This window comes from Seriola lalandi, unplaced genomic scaffold (genome assembly GCF_002814215.2).
Source record: "Seriola lalandi dorsalis isolate HSWRI2012SDOR001 ecotype SW California unplaced genomic scaffold, Sedor1 jcf7180002054660, whole genome shotgun sequence".
Lineage (NCBI taxonomy): Eukaryota > Metazoa > Chordata > Actinopteri > Carangiformes > Carangidae > Seriola > Seriola lalandi.
In genome coordinates this window covers 1,563,830-1,584,563 of record NW_019525213.1, presented here as the reverse complement: position 1 = coordinate 1,584,563, position 20,734 = coordinate 1,563,830, and the positions used below count along the sequence as shown (strand labels likewise).

General features: G+C 42.3%; 1 protein-coding gene across 3 annotated transcripts in view; it reads right to left on the bottom strand.

Annotated features, from left to right (window-relative positions):
* actn1 (actinin, alpha 1) overlaps positions 1-13,264 on the bottom strand; it is a 58,269-nt gene extending 45,005 nt beyond the window's left edge. For all 3 annotated transcript variants that reach the window (XM_023421040.2, XM_023421036.2, XM_023421038.2), the window contains exon 1: positions 12,818-13,264. In XM_023421040.2, coding sequence (XP_023276808.1) covers positions 12,818-12,916 — 99 coding nt within the window. In that variant the 5' untranslated portion in view covers positions 12,917-13,264. The remainder of the gene's footprint in view (positions 1-12,817) is intronic.
* Positions 13,265-20,734: the final 7,470 nt, after the last annotated feature.

Genomic DNA, 20,734 nt, shown 5'->3' with positions numbered 1-20,734 from the left:
CTTCCTGATCATCAGTTCCACATGTGAGCCAAACAGAGAAGTGGCAGCATTTTCAGTTCAGCAAATAAACCTGAAATGAAAGCCACTCTCAGCTAAAAAAAAAGTCCAGGTCCAGGTAATACATCATCTGGAACCTCGATCACGAGTTCGGCGATCCGTTCGGTTCAGCCCTAGAGGCCACTTGACTTCCTCTGACCTCGACATGAAGCGGTCCTGACGCGGAGCGGTGTATTTATGTCGCACAGTGAAATTATGAGCAACACTCACTCTGCAGACTTGCTGAGTAGCCGAGCTGCATCTTATGCGGCTTTACACTCATATTGTGTTGGTTGGAAATTCCTGCCTCCTGCTACAAATGTAAAGGAACAGCACTGATGATCCCCAGAATACACACGAGCTCGTAACTGAAGCTGCACTGGAATATGCACGCTTACAGTCACATCACTGCGGTTGTACCAGAAAGCTATGGCTATGTTAACGTGCACCGAGTTCTGCTCTTAATCTGGTTTATTATCAACCATAGCTGAGTCAGAATAAGTCAGTTAAGCTTCCACTCCATTTATGAGAAAGAAGAAGAAAAGAGAAGCGACGCCATGGATGAAGCAGAGATTTAAAAAAAAACAAACATATTTTTGAGACGTGTGTTTGTTTAATATGTGCACAGCATCATTTTCACGTATTATTACAGTTAGGACCATAACTTCTTTCCCTTGTGTTCAAAGGCACAGGTTTGGTTTCAGATGAGGGGCACAGAGTTAAAACAGTTCAATTAAATGAATGCAGTTATCTTCATTCATATAATTGATATCAACCTAACAGATAAAATGTTATGAAATTTGTTATTATTCTTTTCATAATAATGGTGGTTTACAAAAACACAAATGCTATTTGAATTGCTGCATTATTAAGGCACTAACCCTTTAGCCACATTTAGATTTCCTAGTTATACTGTAGACCTGATACTTTATGATAAATAACGTTATATTTCCAGTCCGTTATTTTCGACTTTTAAATTCAAACTTCTTTTCAGAGACTATATTAACTGTCTACGAAAGAAAATTTTTTTCTTTTATTCTGAACAGCATGAAGTGGAGGTTGATGTACTTTCTTCAGCCACGAGCAGCACCTGCTTTCTTCGTCTCATTTTGCATGTGTGCACCCAACAACCTCAGAATGATAAGCAGCCTGAGAGGCAAAACACGGGGTTAAAATGTCCACAAAGCACTCACTGCCACTGGAAAGGATCAATTGCTGTGAGTGCTCAGTAAAAACTGAATTTCGCTCAGATGGGTGAATCAACATTTTTATTAGCTGCTCTCGTCTCTGTATCTGGATTTTGGCCCTAGCTTGCATTAGAATTAATGTTTGAGTGTAGTTGCTGGAAGGATCCACAGGTTAATAGAAATATTTTGTTATTATTATATTATATTATTATATTTTAAATGTACGTGTAAACAGCTTTATCAAAATAAAACCAGACCCAGAAGATGGACAAGGGTTTGAGAGGGGAACTATTTTCTGCTGGGCAAAAAAAAATCTTGTGGGTATCTGTGTTTCTCTTCTGGCTTACCCGAGCGGGATCAGTGGAAGGTCATAGAGGTTGTAATTACACCGGACAGGAAAATAAGAAATGGTTCATGGCAAAGTCAGAGAGAAATGAAAAAGAAGAAAAGGACCATGCGCACACACACACACACACACACACACACACACACACACACACACACACACACACACACATCTGTCCCCTGCAGAGCTCTTCACAACCTTTGAACTTCAGTATTTCCTGTGTGACCAACAGCTGAAAATGAACTGCACAATCAGCTGTGACTGGCAGAGCTGCCGTTTCATCCTCCCTCCCTATCTGCATCTGTCCACCAGCCGCAGCACCTGCCAGCACTTCACACGGCTCAAACCACTCTGCTGCCCCGCCGCTCTGCCAAGGGCTCTCCACTACACGCCAACAAGGTGCAGGCGGGCGCTCCTCTTGTGCCGAGTTACCAGGGGTGGGGCTCTCGAGGGGCGAGTGTGTGATACAGCTTGTAATGAGATCTGGTGTGAGCACTTCAAAGTGGCTGCCTGTTTGCTGTCACAAAAGAAGTAACGTCAGAAGTGTGCGGACTAATCCTGCTGTGGCAGAAAAGTAGTGCAGCGGGAAGAAGTGATGGTCAGTGTTGCTTTGTCGCTCCTGCAGAATGTAATTGTGCAGACTGTATCACCAACAGCACAGAGTCATTAGTGCGTAATGCAACTTGCCTGCAGAGAGTCAACTCTAACTGACCATGAGCGCCGGTGCACCAGACGATCAATAGAAGCCACTGATTGAAATTCAGACGTTCGATACTTGTCCCACTTTAGAAAAGTGGAGGAGTGCAGCTGAACAAATAGCCTCTGGCCTCCATTTTCATCCAAACACACTCTTCCCAAGGACTTACTAACACAGATTGATGGATTGATTTATTTCCAACATTATCATTAAACCCAGTTCACAGAAACATTTGCTCTAGCTCCTTTCCAAACAGTGTGGGTTTAACCGTTGCACTCCTAACTCCTCTGACAGGCCACCAAGGAAGCCTGATCCACCGCATTGAATTTAACTCCTTCTGAACTCGACTTAATTGCCTGCAGTGAAAATAAAACCCTCAGAAACATCCTGTCTTCATTGTTCAAATTCTGCAATTGCCTATTTATTACACGCAGAGCAAATAAAGGTGATGCACCACCCTGTGCGCGGAGGAAGACGGGCTTCCTGATACGACTGGAGGGAGATTTCAACACGCTGAGGATGAAGCTAAAACACAGGAAAGAAAAAAAAACTTTTACCTTAAAAAAACATCGCCACCCACTCAGTCACATCATGCAGAAGAGGGGTAGAAAGAAAGAGCAAAAGGCGGCAGGAAAGAAGAAAAACAGTAAAAGACGACAGACAAGAACATCAAACTTTTACTATGGGGAGTTTTTTAGCTACAACCGACTGAGAAAGCGCCGGTAACAGCACTTTAATGCAGACAGATCTCCAGTTTCACACCCTGTCCCTCATTTACATAACATAATAGCGTTTTAAACCCCACTCAGCCCGTGTCATTATAGCTCTTGCAGTCCTACACTCCTCACTGTCAGCTACATGAGCTCATCTGGGGAAATATCTTCTGCCACATGGGAAGTGATGCGTTGATAAGTTTCCGGCCGAAGCAGCAGCAGCAGCTGATTTTGGATAAACAGAAGAAGAACAAGAGCTGGGTAGGTAGTGAGAGCAATGAAGGCTGCAATGGCTGAACAGGCAGAGGAAGAGTCAAACTTTATCAAGTCAGATACATAAAGACAAGAACCTGAACAAATGCTCAACTGTAAAAATCCCCCTTTACCATCACTTAAAGGTACCACTTCAAAAAATACGTGATGTTACACTGCTACAATTAGGCTCCCTGTTATGAATTAAATATCATATTATATAAATTCAGTAATATTACAATGTGTAATTCCAGCAACGCCTGTTACTTCGCAACTTTGGGGGTTGGATTGATTTCCAGGAGTTTGATGGAGAATTGATATTAATTTTACGTGCGTTCAGTGGACACACTCATTCAGGACAGCGTGAGCTGGAAGAGAGGGGTGGTGGTTAGCTTGTAGCCGTAATGCTAACATTAGCTACGGGGTTTTGTCCTTGGAGGGCTAATGTTAAGCTAGCTGATGACGTTTAGTTACGTTTCTAAAAAGTAGGTCAGCAGCTACATGAACCCGCAATGTTTTCTGTTCCTACACGTGTTAAAGGAGCAGCTCATTTACTTTCTGGTGGTGAATTGGACGAGAGGATTGATACCACTCTTGTGGCTGTGGTTAGGTTAGCTTAGCATAAATCCTGGAAATGTGGGAAACAGCTAGCTCACAGCGAGTTGTCGTCTTTACGGTGTGGTTTTTGTGCAGGGAACAGAAAAATAAAATGTTATTAAAAAAGCTTAAGTTCGTTAGTTAATTTAGCGCTTGTAGGTGGATTGAGTTTCCTTCGAACAGGCTAGATGTTTCCCTCTGTTTCCAGTCTTTGTGCTAAGCTAAGCTAGCTGGCTTTGGGCTGTAGCCTTACATTTAATGGACAAATGTGAGAGCTGTATCATCTAACTCACACAGTCAAAGTCAAAATGTGCTCCTAATACAGAAGATGTGATGTGCAGGTGTGGAGGCTTTAGAGTGTTTTAATGATAACTTTGGTGGAGCTGTGCTGAGCAACAAAAGTTATTTAAGTAATAAATGTGTTTACTTTTTTTACTTTTAATTGATTACACGTTTGGAGTAACTAACCCGACACCGTTAATGACAGAGCAGGTACGTTGCAGAGGGGAAACACCCTTCAAACAGCTGAAGAGTCATTCGATAGCTCGTGCGCCATCCTGGCTGGTGAGGATAAATTATTGACTCCAGGTTGACAATGTGACAAAGGATGGCCTCCTGAACACGCTCTCTTTGTGCAGAGACCTTAAAGCTCCTCTGTCTGAGCCTCTTCTTCCCCTCACTGCCTCCCTCCCCCCACCACTCCTTTCTCCCCCCTCAGAGCTCCACCCACACAGCTACTGAATGGAAAGGTGTGCCTGCTGCCTGCTTTTACCTCGGTGTCTGTTTACTCAAAGCTGCTTTCACTTAAATGAGACACACTGCAGCTGCTCCGTTGAGGAGGCTTACAGCTAATGCACTCACGTGTTCATGCACTCTCCGGAGTACAGTACGAACCCCCCCCAGCTTCAAAGAGAGGCTTCGCAATGAGCACATGCACTTGAGACTGCATGAGGTTTGATTAATAGCATTAGCGGAGGAAAGACCCAACTACATCCTCCCCATGTGGTGCGGGAAAATTCCTTGGAAACATGCGGATAGATCGCCGTAAACCCCCTCTGGGTCGTATGCTATTGAATGCATGTGACTATAAGTGCGTAGTGGTTCCAGACGTGGTTGAGCGTTGGGCAGGTTTTTTTTTTTTTTTTCTGCTCTGCACTCTTTGCTCTACCGGAAATGCACCTTGACCTCAAATCCCATGGTGGATGAGGAGAAAGACTCCCTGTCTGGGGTCTTAAATGTGCCACCACGCTGCAGATACAAACCCCAAACTCAGGTCTGTGCAGGATGAATTGGTAATTATACAACTCAAATGAAGCAAAGCAGTCAAACACATCCAAGCCCCCAAAACTTGGTCGTTAAAATTCATTGCACAATTGGCCTCGAAACTGTTTTAATGACCTATAACCATGAGCTTGGATTTCGGTATAGGTTTCTAAATTTGGAGCATGAGCCTGAGAAAATAAGCCATGCAAGAATTTGCATCAGGGCCCTGGCATTTGGGAGCTGTTCAGATAAGAGCCTGGTAATTGCTCACATTTGACTTTTCAAACAGTGAATTCTAAAAAACCCTGATGCAGAATGCAGCTTGATGAGGAAGAATTAGCTTTCACCTTCCTGAAACAAATAAGGGAGAAAGTGTTCGGGGAGGAGAGCTGAAACAACAGCATGAAAATGTTTTCCAGACCAAGAAAGGATGGGGAGTTCAACCTTCTCTCCTCAGTCAGTCGGGAAACGCTTTCTCAATCACTGGCACGGCAACAGGTATGACACCAAAAACAAAAAGAAAAAAAGAAAAAAGAAAACCACAAAGGAAATGCAGTACACCAATAAAAAAACAAACATGATTATTCAGTTGCTGAAGCTGGGATAAAAAACTTCTGGTATGTGAGGAAAACTGTTTCCAAGTGACTAATCCAATAAATGTTTAGTAGTTTAGACTATTTTGATCAGTTTCATATAATCCAGATTGTTTAAAGGATATTTTATTTTCTAACGAGACCAAAAGTCCCGCGTCCGTGCAGCTCCAGCTCAGAGAGGCTGTATAGACACAGCTGTGCCTTGAATGCTAATATGCTGACACATGCTGAACCAAAGTTCTTGGCAATCCATATCCAATAGTTGTTGATATATTTCAAAAATGCGAACCTCATTGTGGTGCCAAAGGAAAAGTCAGGGGATCACCAAAATCATTAGGGTTCATCCCCTGGGGACCATGAATGAAAGTAGTTGCAGCAAAAATGGTGGACTGACAAAAAAGACCATCCTCACCATCCATACAGCCATGCCTCTGGCAGAGCTGAGAATCTAATGATCTTGTTAGCACAGTGAAAAGACCCCAGTGTTTCCACTTGTGTGTGCAGTAAAACAACTCTCTGAAGGATCAATGTTTGTCAGCTGTCGCATTGACTTTTCTTGGGTAAACACAGCCACCAGTTCTCCAACAACAGCCACAGGACACACAAGACCGGAGAACAATACCCCTCCCTGAGACGCAGAGTCGGGTTATGTAAGAGTCATTAGACACAGGTCAGTATCTTCTGACACGCCATAGATCAGCCAACGGCTTCAGGCTATAAAGAGTAGATGGTTTCCTCCTGACTTGGAAGCTTCTCATTAGCGGCAGATAACAAGATGTTTCGGTTAATTATGAGGCGAACTCGATCAAACTCTGACCGTGTTCACGCAGGATCGACTTACAGGCAGGGAGGAGAAGACGGAGGGAGGAGAAGACGGAGGGAGGAGAAGATGGGTAGAAAGGTGAGCTTGTTGGTGGCAGCTCGGTTTGAATCCCAAAGAAAAAAAAAAGACACTCTCCTGAATTTATCTCCCTCTGTTGTACACTAGCGTTTAAAAGTTTGGAAGCACCCAGAAACGTTCATTGAGCATTTTATCCACCGAGGTGGCACTAAATTGATTTAAATGTATAGCCAGACAAGCCAAACGATTCACATAAGACAGCCGAGATCCATTTTCAACAGCCGTTAGTTTAATGTCCTGGTTCCCTTCATACTCTCTGATCAATTTAAATGTTTCCGTGGTGAATAAAAGTACCAATTTCTATCATTAACATGAATATTTCTGGGTGATTTCAAACTTTTGAAAGCTAGTTGAAGTCCATGCAGATTTAAAAGAAAATAATCTTCAGTGGACAATTAAAAAAAAAAGAAAAAGTGGGCGTTCACCTTTAATCGTACCGACCAGGCTGAGCTGGGAGCACACACATAAAACTTCCTGTGATGGGACGGGTGGATGCTCCTGGGCCCTCAGAGCCGGGGTGTCGACGTGTGACCCCATCAATCAGGACAAACGAGACAGACCCCTGACAGCGTGACCGGGGTGGATGATGAGTTCGCTGGGGAGCCCCTGTTGGGATTTATAGTCCAGCTGCGTTCGCCTCGACAGTGAGCGGACGCAGGATTATCAGACCTCTATTAAGATATCTTTCAAATTCCTGACTTTGAAATATTTCACAGACGACAGCAGCAGCAGCAGCCGCCACGCTGACAGATGACTAACTGACTGAGAAATGGACAGTGAACCGTCTCCCGTCAAAAGAACCAGACAGAAAGTTGCTCATTTCCCAGAAGCATCCGTGATTCAGACAGAGGCGCCATCTGAGACACGAAGCTGCTTCACTCTTTCACCTCTCCTTAAAGGAACAGTTGGCTTTTCTTATTTAAAAAAAATAAATAAAAAGAAGCTTATTTGCTTTCTTGCCGAGAGTTACATGAGACGTTCAATACAACACTCATACCTGTCTGTTAATGACAGTAGTGTAGTTAGCTTAGCTTAGCATAAAGACTGAAAACAGGGGGGGAAACCTAGCCTGGCTCTGTCCAAACGTAACAAAATGTGAAACTCTAAAGATGACTAACCAACATGTTAGATCTTGTCTGTTTAACCTGAACAAAACAGTGAGTTTTGATGGGGAGTTACGTGCCTCAATATTTCTTGGCTGGAGCAGCGACTTCCTTTAAAGGTGCTGGTGGGTGGTCAGCTGTATCCCCGTGTCAGTCTTTATGCTAAGCTAGGCTAACTGTGCCCAGCTTCATGCATAACATCCAGGTATGAGTGAGGTATTGAACTGATCATATAACTCAAACTCAAAAAATGTTAAAAGGGGAGAAAGTGAAGCAGCCCCAATATAAGAACCTGTGGGACTGCTTCCTTTATGCAGGGACGTATTGAAAGGAAGAATGTGGATTTTTCAGAAGTGTTGCAATAATACAATCGTCTGTGGGTCCAAGAGCAGTTTTATCGGAGGTATTAGGGGTTTACCACCTTGCTCAGGGGCAACTTAAAGTCCCTGACAACCTACTTTCTCAAGCCGCCTCCTACAGTGAGCCATTCACAAATTCCTCCGTCTAAGTTTTGATTACTTCCTGTGAGGAATGTTGTGTATTTTCAGTTTTTGTTTTCTTATGATGCCCAAAACCACACGCGCACTATGTTGATGAAGAAGATTCATTTTAGACTGTTGAATTAATATTAGACAGTAAGCGAGGATGTCTGAAACACTGAGTGTAGAGCTGCAGCGATTTGTCGATTAATCAATTAGTTGACTGACAGAAAGCAGAGTGGGAATTAATCAAATTCTCAAATCATGACTTTATGCAAAAGAGTCAAATATTTAAAATATGTGTTTCTAGCTTCTTGGATATGAGGATCTTGGACTGTTGCTCGACAAAAAAAAGACACCTGAAGGCGTCACCTTGGTCTGTGAGAAAAGGGCTTTAAACGCAACATTTGAGTGTATTAATGCTGCAGCAAACCTTTTCTCTACTTCCCCAGGCGATGATGACCAGCTGATAACACCAGCTCTCTCATAAGGTTATTTACAAAATGACATTTCACTTTCCTAAAATACCATGTAGGCTCTATGTACTCGCAAGAATATAAATGCATGTGAGTTAAATCATATAATCAAGCGCAGCTCTGGGTGACATTAGTGAACAGAGTCAGGCTGTAGGATGGAAAACATCACATGACACAGCCAGACAGTTTATTGAATATGGAAAAAAAAAGAAGAAAAAAGGGACACGCTCGTCTGCGCGCTCATGTTTTATGTAGTGAAAAGAAGCAACATTTCAGCACATAATGCCTTCATCGGGGTCGAGAGCAGAGCCGCCGCCACACAGAGAAAGAAGGGAATTCATTCTTTTGACATTCCCTGCTTTGTCATCGGCGGTCTGTGACGCTCTTCTTCTTTTGTTAATATAGTGCTTGTGCAAGGTGCATCATGGGAGCATAGGAATCTGATGACAGGAAGCATTCTGTGAGGTGGTCAGAGCTGACATTACACATCCTATTATGCAATCTAGTAAACAGCTGCCAGCCCTGGAACAAAACACGTAACTCTTTTTGGTTTTCCTTTCTTGGGCTGAAACGTCATTTCACGCGTTGACTCAGTTTCCTGACGACTCAAACCTGTCACATACTGTAATTTAATTATTCCTGGGAACAGGAAACAAAAGCAGGCTTGTTCTTCTTTGTGAGAATCAGACTTACTGCAGTTGCCGTAAGCTCTATTTTCTCCAGGAGCAATAAAATGTCAGTCTGTGTAGATGTGGGTCAGGATGCTCGGTGTGAATGCCAGCGACGGCCCCGCCCAGCCTGTGCTGATTAGTCAAAGCGGGGAGTGTAAAGTGGTGACAAGTCTGATGACTGATTCGCTTAGTGGGCACTTCCTGTATATCTGTCACACGAAAAGACAAGTTCCCGCACAGCCTCCTGGCCTGTGGGCTGGATTAATTAAGTCCTGTAGAAATGTATTGACCAACGGCTGCTACTGCCCGTCAGTCTGAACACCCAGACCTTGATTTCACTCCAAAAAAAATCCATAAACTCAGTCGGTGGGTTACATGAAGAGACACGCCAGATATTTCATTTCTTACGAGACAAATGAGCTGGCATGGTCCATGTCTGTCAGAGCTGATCAACTCGAGCTTTGAAGTCAAGAAACGAGACAAAAGTTCTTTTGGCATAAGTGAACAAATCGTAAAAATCAGTCGATCTTATCTGTGACCTGACTTGTACAGTCGGAGCAGGGGAATGTGGGTGTGGGTTGGGAGTGTTTGGGAATAGTGAAGTTGGGGTGTGGGAGATGGGAGGATGTAGGAGGCGGGAGGTTTACAGGCAGGGCCTGATCGAAGGTACTGCAGTTTTTATCCTTATAAGGACAAACCTGGACAAATTAGCTACGGCAGCTAACACCTGAACTCCACCTTCCAGCTATGAAGAGAAAATAGGGGGAAAAAAACTGTTAGAGACGGATGAGGTGTGTGTGTTTGTTTCTTTTATAGAGATGTGATGTCATGAAAATAGATAAACAAACTCCTATGTTGCATGAAAATATGTGGGAGCTGCAGCTTTAAGTAACCTCTGGCACAGCGCGGCCGAGACACCTGGGTCGGCAAAGACATTAAGATTCCAAGATAAGAGGATACCAGCTCCTTTATACCTGGGGGTCAGGTTAAGACTTGCATCGCACTCAAAATATTTTAAGCACTCTCTGACATGCTGGGTTTGTGTGCGTCAAAGCCAATTGCAAAATAAAAAAGACTTCACCTGCGCAACATGAGCTTCTCTTTTCTTTATCTTTTTTTTACTGTTAAACTCTAGTTTAGACATTTAAAGAACAAACAACACTCAGTTCTGTTGTCTCTTGGACCAAACACGGTGACTTTGGTGTTAAAATATCTGCTGCCCAGTCACTTCTTGACAAATGAATAGCTACAGAGCCTTTATAACTTTACTTATATGCCTCTGATTGCCGACTACTACATGCAGTCAGCACGGTAACGGCAAACATACACAAATGACATCTGTTGTTGTTTCGTCCTTGTTTTTCTTTATGTTTTTCAGCTGCTTGTTTCAATCTAAAAGGCGAAAGAAGCTCCTCCAGGATGCTGCTTGATGCATTCAAACACCACACAGATCAGAATCATACATATGTTAATAATAATGATGTTTTTTCTTGATGGGGAACGACTCAGCAAACATGAAAGGCTTCCAGATTATCTGTTCATCAGCAGCAAAGCTGTTTGCTGAGGCCTGGAAGGAATTTGGGTGGCGTGTGTGTGTTTTCTTTATGTGTGTGTGTGTGTGTGTGTGTGTGACAGTTAACGCTCCCTGAGGATGAGGGCAGAGGTGCATGCCTGCTAGGGGGAGGGGGGCTGCTGTCATCCCGTCTCTCAGCCTGTAATTGTCCATGCGTCTAGTCAGATCTGAGCATAAGCACTTATCGCTGCTCTCCGACGAGAGGAACAGATGAATAAAACATCCCTCCTCTCTGCAGGGTGGCGAGATCAATGAGGGCCATGCAGACGCAGAAATGTGCGGGTCATCAGGGAAAACTATTTAATTCTCATTAAGGTCTGTTACACAGACTGGAGAGGACTGTCAGGTGTTAATGTTTCCTTTAGGTCTGTGTAAACTTCATCTTTCCTGGATGAACACACTTAAGACTGAGGAGGCTTTAAAGAAGCAGCAGCAGTAGATAATGTCCTCCTCTGGCGGACACACCTGACCTCAGCCTTTCCTGCATACCTTCCCTTTATTTCCCTTAATTTGCTTTCGACCGGTAGCAGCCTGCCGATGACATAATCCAGGAAACTAGAAGCCCAGAGCTTCGCTGTGCAAGAGAGAAACTTGGGGAAAAAGTTTTCCAACAGCAGCGAGAGGGGCCGATTATTACCATTTTTGGGCACACTCGCTCCCATGCAAGCCCAGCCCAAACCACAGCGCTTACTCAGATTCCACTGCGCTTTTTCTTCCCCCTTCTTTTTTTTTTTCTTCTTTTTTTTTTTAAGCAGAGGAAAAGTATGGGGAGCAGGAAAGAAAAAAAAAAAAAAGTAACACCCCTTCTCGAAACAGACCATTCATACTGTGTCTGGAAAAAGCGAGGCAGCTGTGAGACGCGTGTAGGAGATCTGGGCTTGTTAAGACAATATATGGATGTCTCACAACTCTTTATAATGAAGGTGACACGAGTGCACGCCGGGTAATGAGGCTCATATTCACCCAAGTGGAAAAAAGCAAAGCAGTAATATACTTAGAAATTAAACCAACTTTCAAACTGTGATCACAGAAATTAGAAACAAGCACGAATCTATATATTTGCCCCCAAACGGTGCAGTGGAAAGCGCGCGGAAATTAAATTAAAAAAAAAAGGGGATGCAAAGTGAGTTATAGTAGGTTTAACCCGCTCCTCCTCCTCCTCACACACCCAAACACACACACACACACACACTCCATCTCCCGGTTGTTAAGCACGGCCTAATCCACGTCGCATCATAAAGCAGATGACAGGAGGGGTCAGTCCCACACCATATGCAGCCAAGCGCATGGCTGACATCTGTTGCGCTGGAAAAGGTCCTGTCCAGTTTTTAATTATTTTTCAACCCCCTTTACTTTACTTAACTTTACTTTACACACACACACACACAACCCTCCTCCTCTTCCTCTCCCCCCTTCCTCCTCCTCTCCTCTCCTCTCTTCTTCTACTCTTTCCCTCCTGCTGCAGAGATAATGGGTGGGCCTCCTGCATGTAATTGCTGCTACAGGATATTTCATAACGCTACGCAGGATATGTGCAAGCTTGTGTGTGTGTGTGTGTGTGTGTGTGTTTGTGTGTGTGTGTGAGAGAGAGAAAGAGAGAGCGATCTAAAGGCGAGAAAAGTTTGGGATGTGTACCGTGCTCTTCTAAAGAGAAAAAGTAGCCGAGAGCCGCACAGGTGATCGGCCCGTGCCACAGACACTCTGAGCCGGATCATGACACAGCTGCCGGTCGGTGTTTGCTGCTGTTGCCGCTTCTTCCCTTGAGCTCTGTTCAATATGCTGTAAAAGTCTTCAACACACACCCTCATTAACGTGAGAGTGATAATACTGATAATGATAATAACCAGCTTCATTGTTATTATCATCACAACCAACAAACCCCTCACTTCCGCACCTTTACACCGGAGGTAGAAGGAAGTCAGTCGCTCACCTTTCTCTGCTGCTTCTCCCATGCAGGATCCAGGAGGAGATCCCGATCCCAGTCATCTTCTTGGGGCATATAATCTTCGTCTCCATCATACTGATCCATATTATACACGTATTTATAAAGCTTTATATATATATATAGCCTATATATATATATATATAATATATATATAGAGACGCTCTCTGCTTCTCTCGTGTGTCCCCCGGTCCTCGGCGAGGTGATGTTTTTACAGCAGTATATCAGCTCAGTCTACTCTCCTCCACGCATTCAAGACGGTGTGTGGATGAAATTAACGGTCCACCCCCGGCTTCCCTCTCTCTCTCTCTTCTCTCTCTCTTCTCTCTCTCTCTCTCTCTCCCTCCAACTCTGCCTCTTTTCTTCCTCTATCTGCTCTGTTTTTTCGCCCAGCAGGAGAACTCCGCGGCTGCAGGCAGTAGGCAGGTCCAGTGTCGGGGAGCGACAGACGCAAAAAACTTTGCTTCAGACAAATTGAATCGATAACCGACCGCGGCTTCTGATTGGACGCCTCGGGGCTACAGGCCCCGCCTTCCCCGAAGCGGATTGGCCGCCGTGGCTGTCATTACTGAGGCTTTATATCCAAGGTTGACTGCGTAGGTTGATCCAAACATCTGACTGTTTGACTGTGAGGATACTTAAGACCAATGGTAGGCAAACAGCGGCCCGCGGGCCAGACCCGGCCCCCCCAGAGAAGATGTTGGGTCTAAAGTTAAAGTTTGCACCAAGACTGCAGGTGAAGTAATGTAAATGCAAAACATGACGTTGTAACTTCTGACTCTGATTTATTATTTGCTTCTCCAAAACAAATACACTTTAATGTAACTATAAAATGAAACAGTTACTTTTCAATTACTTCTCAAGTCTTGTAGCGCAACACAAAGCAGACATTTCTTTTTGTGAGTCATTTTCCAGAATTTACTTTCATTTATTTGTTTGTTCTGCTCAATTCAGTTCAATTTGCTCGCACACATTTTCTATCGCTGACTAGGAGCAGGGAGAGGAAACAATAGAAATCGGCGGCCTGTCAAATGTAGTTACTTATAAGTGAAATCAAAACGGCAAATATAATGATTGACTAATCGGCAAAAAATAAAATGAAATAAAAGATGTTTTTGTCAACTTCACATATTCTAATAATTTTCTCTCTATACATTTTTCAAACTGAAAGCTATTTGAAAACAAGCCTTTAACTCACTCAGTCCGAGTCCACACACTGAAATACACATCTGCGTTAAAGTGGTCCATACGCATACTGATGCTTAAAATCACATTCCTGCTGTGGTCCTCTTTCTCACAGCTAAAAACAAAACAAAACAAACTTTAGCACATTTTCTGCCTTTTTTTTCCTGTTGCTCTCTACATAACTAATACTGGCTGCGACGCTACGTCTCATTAGTCCTGACTGCATAAACAGTCGGTCGGTATGTTGCCTTGAACCCACTCTGTGTATAATTCTCGCTGCTCTTTTCTGTAATATAAACGATGCAGAGTGAGTATTAACATGAGCTGCTGTAACTCTGTCAAGAGAAAGATGATATCTGCCCTTTGATACAATTTAAAAAACAGTTTTATAAAAGATGTATGACTGTCTCCACCTCACCTATAAAACTACATCCACCGCCCATTGAACAAGACTGGAGAAAAGCCAGCCCACAGATTAGCTTAATAGCTGACCCCTTGCTTTAGACTGTAATCAGGATAAAACTAGTGTAACACATTCTTTTATATGATGCAACTCAAGTTCTAAAACCTGGAGATGTATTTAGATCCTTAAATCAGTAAATGTGCTCTGTTATAAGTGAAGGTCCAGCTTTCAAAATGTAGTAAAAGCAGTGGTGTAATGTAACTAAGTTCATTTAATCAGGTGCTGTACTTACAATACAAAGTGTTATGGTTTACTTCTATTCTTACAACTCAGGGGGAAATATTGTACTTCTTACTCCACTACATTTGTTCACAGCTGTAGTTACTCCAACAGTATATGAAGCAGTTAAAATGAATTTCACCATGTCCCACTAAAACATTAAAGTACTGCATCAGAAAGTCTTGCATTTAAAAGTACTATTAGGAAATGTATTATCAGTATCATCTGCCAAATATACTTACTCGAATAAACGTAAAAGTGCTCATTATTTAGTCAAATTTCAGAATGCTATATTATTGAATAGGCTACTATACTACTTGAATATCATTATTGTAAGCAGGTTTTTGATGGTGTAAATGATCTGTGGACGTCTCGTTGTAGCGCTCGTTCCCATCTGTTTTGAGGGTGAGACAGAGGAGAACAAATTTATTTATTTATTGTACTGTACATGCCACATTATACTTCTACTCTACCTACGTCTCCGAGGGGAAATATGGCACTTTTCACTAGACGCTTAGTTGCTATAGTTACTTTACAGATCAATATTTTACACACAAAACATATGAAGAGATTGTAAAATATGATGTTCCTATGTATAAAATGTACAAGCAGAACTGAACCTAACCATTTCGACAACTGCTTTTTATTTTGATTTATTAATTAATTAATCATTTTAATCTATTATAGCTCCAATTAACCACAACAGTAAAGCGCTGCTGACACACTAATGCATGAGCAGTAATAATCTAATGATATAATATATAATAGTAAAACAGTCACAGGGGCCACTTCTCTAAATTGAGTACTTTAAGTACATTCTTACTTGAGTAACATTTTTACTTTACTACTTTTACTTGTGATGGAGTACTTTTATAAGTACTTTAAGTCAAGGGTCTCCTCCACCCTACACTACAGTTTGTTACCACCCTGTACTTGAGCGACAAGCTTCCAGTCATTCAGAAAGAGAAGTGAGTCACAATGCAGCTCCTGTAAACACGTGAAGCTATGCCCAGGTCTGTCTGCCTTGTAAGGTAAACCCACTCTCTCCATTTTCTCTCCCTCCCTCCCTCTCTCTCTCCCTCCCTCCCTCTCTCCCTCTCTCTCTCTCTGTCAGACACACACGTATTCACATTCTCACACAAACACACGGAGCAGGAAAGATGCCGACACGGGATAGCCCCGACAGTCAGGAGAAAGTGGAGTGCTCTTCCATATATGGACAAACTTCCAACGGTGGATGGTTGGGAAAGTGATGTCACAGAGAGGGAGCAGACTGCCAGCTCACCGCCCGGTCCCTGGTTGGAGGAAGCCGGCTGTGACTGCTGTGCAGAGGTGCAGCGAATACACAGCAACGGCAGCTCTGTGGTGATGAAAGTCAGTGGTTCTACTTTCTGATAAGGCACCATTTGTAAAGGGTTTATATAAATGGCTCATTCACTAGCTAATAAATCATTTACTGATGTTTTATAGATTAGCTATACATAATACTTTTCTTTTTGGCTTGACAGCAGATTCATATTCAATATTTGACTAAAAACTTAAAAAATAAATTAGGTTCTTTACAGGATTTAAGGTCGTCCGTCATTTAAAAAGTATAGTTACGTTATCATATATTTCTGCACTTGATTATGGAGATATTCTGTTCTCTGAACCACTGAACCATCATTACTTCAGCAGCTGAACCCTGTATGATAGTGAATTACTGAAGGGGTCTCCTGAGCACTGGCCCAGGGGCCCAGGGGCCCAGGGGCCCAGGGTGTCAGGTGTCCCCCGGGCCAGAGCATTTTCTTTTGGAAAAGTCAACTTTGTGACTAGAAAGAGTCACAAAACTACCACAAAGAGACACAAAACAACAACGAAGACACATAAAAGTACAAAAAGACACTAAATAACTACTTAGAGACAAAACTACCACAGAGACACAAAATAAACTCAAAGAGACTCTCACTAATGATAAATCTCTTACTCATCGTCGCTCTCTCTATCACAAAGTCAGATGGATTTTCTTAGCTGACAAGGACTAATCATCTCCCAAACTACGTCACATCTCCTCTCTCATTTAAACTTTGTACTTGTGTGATACACGATACAGTAACTACTTATCCTTAGATAAGACTCCATATGAACGCACTAACCCTGCTAGAAATACTTTTAGGTGCTTTTCACCTTTGAAAATGGAATGAACTGCAAACTGCCCTCAAGTTAGAGCCCTTAATCTTTCCTGGCGATCTTTAACTTTATATGATTGATGAAATTGTTTTTACTAATTATGTGTTATCTGTGGATATTTGTCTGGTTTTGGTTTCCAGTTGCATTTTTCAGATTTTTCTTCTGATCTTTTTTATATAGTTCTAAGCCATTAACAAGAACAACGTCTGGGTTCGTTAAATATCCTCCAGCTTGACACTGGTGTCTTTTTAGCTCTTTAATTCACCTGGGAAACCTCTCCAAAACAAAAACCAGCTGCAGGACGTCTGGATCAAAAATCAATTTATGAGCAGCTTATTTTTATTTATATTTATAATATTCATAACAACCTGGCAACAAAATGTTATTAATAGCTTAAAAGCATTAGTAAATTATTTATCAATCATTAATGAAGCTTTATGCGAGAATGTTACCAGGTCAATAAAAGAAGAAAACCAAAGTAGCTGACTGCATCTTGTTAGTCAGGCAGTCTGGAGATAATTATACACTTTTCCATTAGCTAATTAGCCTACAGTCATTTGAAAAATAAAGTGATTCATTAAATTTACATTTAAATGATGCTAATCAGAAAACTACTTGCTAAAACGTTTTACAAAAGGTAATTATCTGTTCCAATTCAATTTCACTTTGTCAACCACACTAGCGGCTCTGTGCAGTGCTGCTTTGAGCTAAATTGCATGCTAACACGCTCACAATGACAATGCTAACAAGCTGATGTCTAGCAGGGTTTTCTTTCACCCCTTTTGTTGAACTCTCAAGTTTATTCAATCAAAGAGGAGATAGCTCAATTTAGAGAAAGTATGAATACAGAACAAAGAGTAAATAAGTAAAAGAAAAGCAAGGTTGTCACAGTTTAGCCGGGTTACCGCTGTGACTATCTAAGTTTAGCGTATTAGCATGCTAACACTTGCTAACACAAAGTACAGCCAAGAAAACAGTTGTATGGGGTCATTATATCAGGTTGTTTTAACTTCAGTTTGAGATTGTAACAGAAAGCCTGCGTTACAAAGTGGACGTGTAGAGTCTGAAGAAAAGTGAATTTACCAAGCAGGGAGGAAGTGTAAGTGCTGGACCGACTGACAGTCCTGCCCCTGAAGCTGAGCTGCTAGTGTGGGTAAAAAAGGGTTTTAAACGGGACCTTTGTTTTTGATTTGTTTGAGTTTTCTCTCATTTATCTCTTTCATGAATTTCCACAGCGTCCATTATGTAATTTCAACACACAGCCTATCACACTAAAAACTAAAGGGGATCCAACCCACAGAGCAGCAACAGAGGCGCTAATTGGCCAGCTGACAAAAGAGACTCATCCTCTCAAAGCTGCAAATGATGGCTTATTAAACGCATGAATTAACTCATTATAATTAACCACTGAAATGTGTATAATTATTCCGTGGCACGCTCCAGACTGCGCAGTTTGGTCTGGGCAGACTGGAGAATTTCTCCCCGGTCCAGCCACTTGACGTCAACATAATACTATTCAGCAGAATCCCAGAATATCTTGTGAAGAGTCAGTGGCGCAAAGAAGCTCAGGCCTGCTTTCTGAGGCACACAGGTCATGTGAAGAGCTGGTGCATTTGGCTCTGTCTGGTCTCTGGCAAGTTCCCAAGGTATTCCAGTCATGTTGGGAGGGGAATTCTTAAATAGCTGTGTCCTTGCTGTTAAAGCTGAGCCATGTATGGGATACTGCTGAACTACCATGGTAATCCCATTGAATTGTACATGTGTTTGGATTTGTGGTTTAAACAAGTTGAGCCAAAAGACCATCTGGGACCAAAAGGAACATACTGTAGGCACGGGACGGGGGAATGTCACGACTCAATCTGAAAAGGAGAGTTTTGCTCTTGTAGAAAGTAATGCAGCTGTGTGTGGGGGACGGGCTTCAGACGGAGGCTCTGGCGCCAAATACAGGATCTGATTCAAAGCCCTGAAACACTTGGCTTCAAATCTTAAAGAGGATCTCCACTGATTTCACACATTTAAGTGTGTGTACAGGGCTCGGGAGGTACTGCTGCATACACGAAAAAAGTTGGATAAAATTGTGGCTGCAGAGGGAGCTGTGTGAAATCTGATGGGACTGCCTCAAGTGATGTCATTTGAGTCGGTGTCAGTTGGGTCTGAAAACTATAAGTTTGAAAAACAAACAAAATCTGTTGGTGGTAAGTTAGAAAGAAGTGAGCTCACCAGACCTTCGCAGCTCGCTCCTCGCCCCTGCTTCGGCCCGGCACCTCCAGGCTACACCTGAATCTTCATCGTGAGGAATAAAGGCACCAGATTTTGACAAGGTTGAAGAATACATGGGATAGTTTCCATCCAAATTTGGTGCAAATTTTAACCAATTTTTGGGGGAAATTCCACAAAAGAAAATGCAATTAATGTGTGTTTCCATTCGCTATTAATAAGTGAATATTAGGAGTTGGTTCAGCGAGATAATCAGCTGCTAGCACTAATTTCTGAGTTGAGTAAAATGTAACTATTGCAGGATAAGAGGGGACGAGATGAATTCATTAAAAGAGCTCCGGTCAAACCTCAAACAGCGGAAAACACTGTTCATTTCATGTATTAAGGTGAGGAAAGTTGGTTTCCCCCATCACTCTGACAAAGTTTGATGTTTCTGTCTGCTGCTATAGACTTCATGATTTAGTCACCAGGTCTGTTTCCATCACACTTTTGAATTTTTGTCAACTACACATAAAAACAGGTGGATGGAAACAGACTTAATATCTCTGGTTATGATGCAGCTGTTTTGACTCTGTGCAGTATTTCTCTTCTGACTTTCTATGTACCATTAAATATTCATGACTAAATATGCAAAAATTAAAGTTTAAGTTTAGAGTTTCATAATCAAAATATCAGTTTATCTGCTTAATTTGGATTTTGTGGGTTTGGGAAAATTTAAAGGTGTCAACATAAACAAAAAAAAAAAAAAACATAACCCCACAACTGGCATCACATTTTGATTCAAATACTGCTCGATGCTGATTGGTGCAGGGAAAAACATGACATCATCTTTTTTCTGCCGACCACAAATCAGGAAAAAAAGCAAGAACAACAACACAAATACAGAAATTCTCTCATATGACAAAACTCCTAAGTTAATCAGAAACCAAAAAACTCATAGTAAGACACTGACTGAAAAATAAAAAAAAATAAAAAGGTTTTCTGGGCCTTTAAGAAACTGAAAAGGTTCTGGTGTCTCCTCCCAAACCAACATGGTGCATCTGACTAAAGCCATGTTTGCTCCAGTGGAAGTCCTCAAAGGCTGTGGTTGCACTGGGCTCCTCCCAGCTGTGAATGTGACCTACAGTATGAGGGAGGGAAAGAGCACACACAACCAGTTAACCTTCCCTGAATAAATACAGATAAAAAAAAATTTAAAAAAAAAGGCTATTGTAAGTTCACTAATGGGAGCCATTCTCTTCTAACGTGACCAGACAAACACACTTGAGCTCTGTGTGTGTGGTGGCTGTAAAACAAAATGTGACTCAGTTCTTTCAGTGAAGTAGTAAAATTCAACCCTACACGATTTTGATTGATGTCACAGCTGCGAAACTATGTGCTGCTAAAGGAGCCGACTCTCCTGTACACCCCTGCATCTGTAGCCTGTAATTAATCATTAAGCCATATTCAGCTCAGCAGGCACGCTGCAGTCAAAATGTAAACAACTCCAAAGCATACAATATCCCTATTTAAAAACGCGTCCCAGGGGAGGCATGGGGGTTAAACGAAGGGTGTCTACTTCCTGCAGATAAGTGACAACCGCACTGAGAAGTTTTAGAAGTAGAGGAAATTATTTTGACAAGAGAGCTGCACAAACAACTCGATAACCCTCA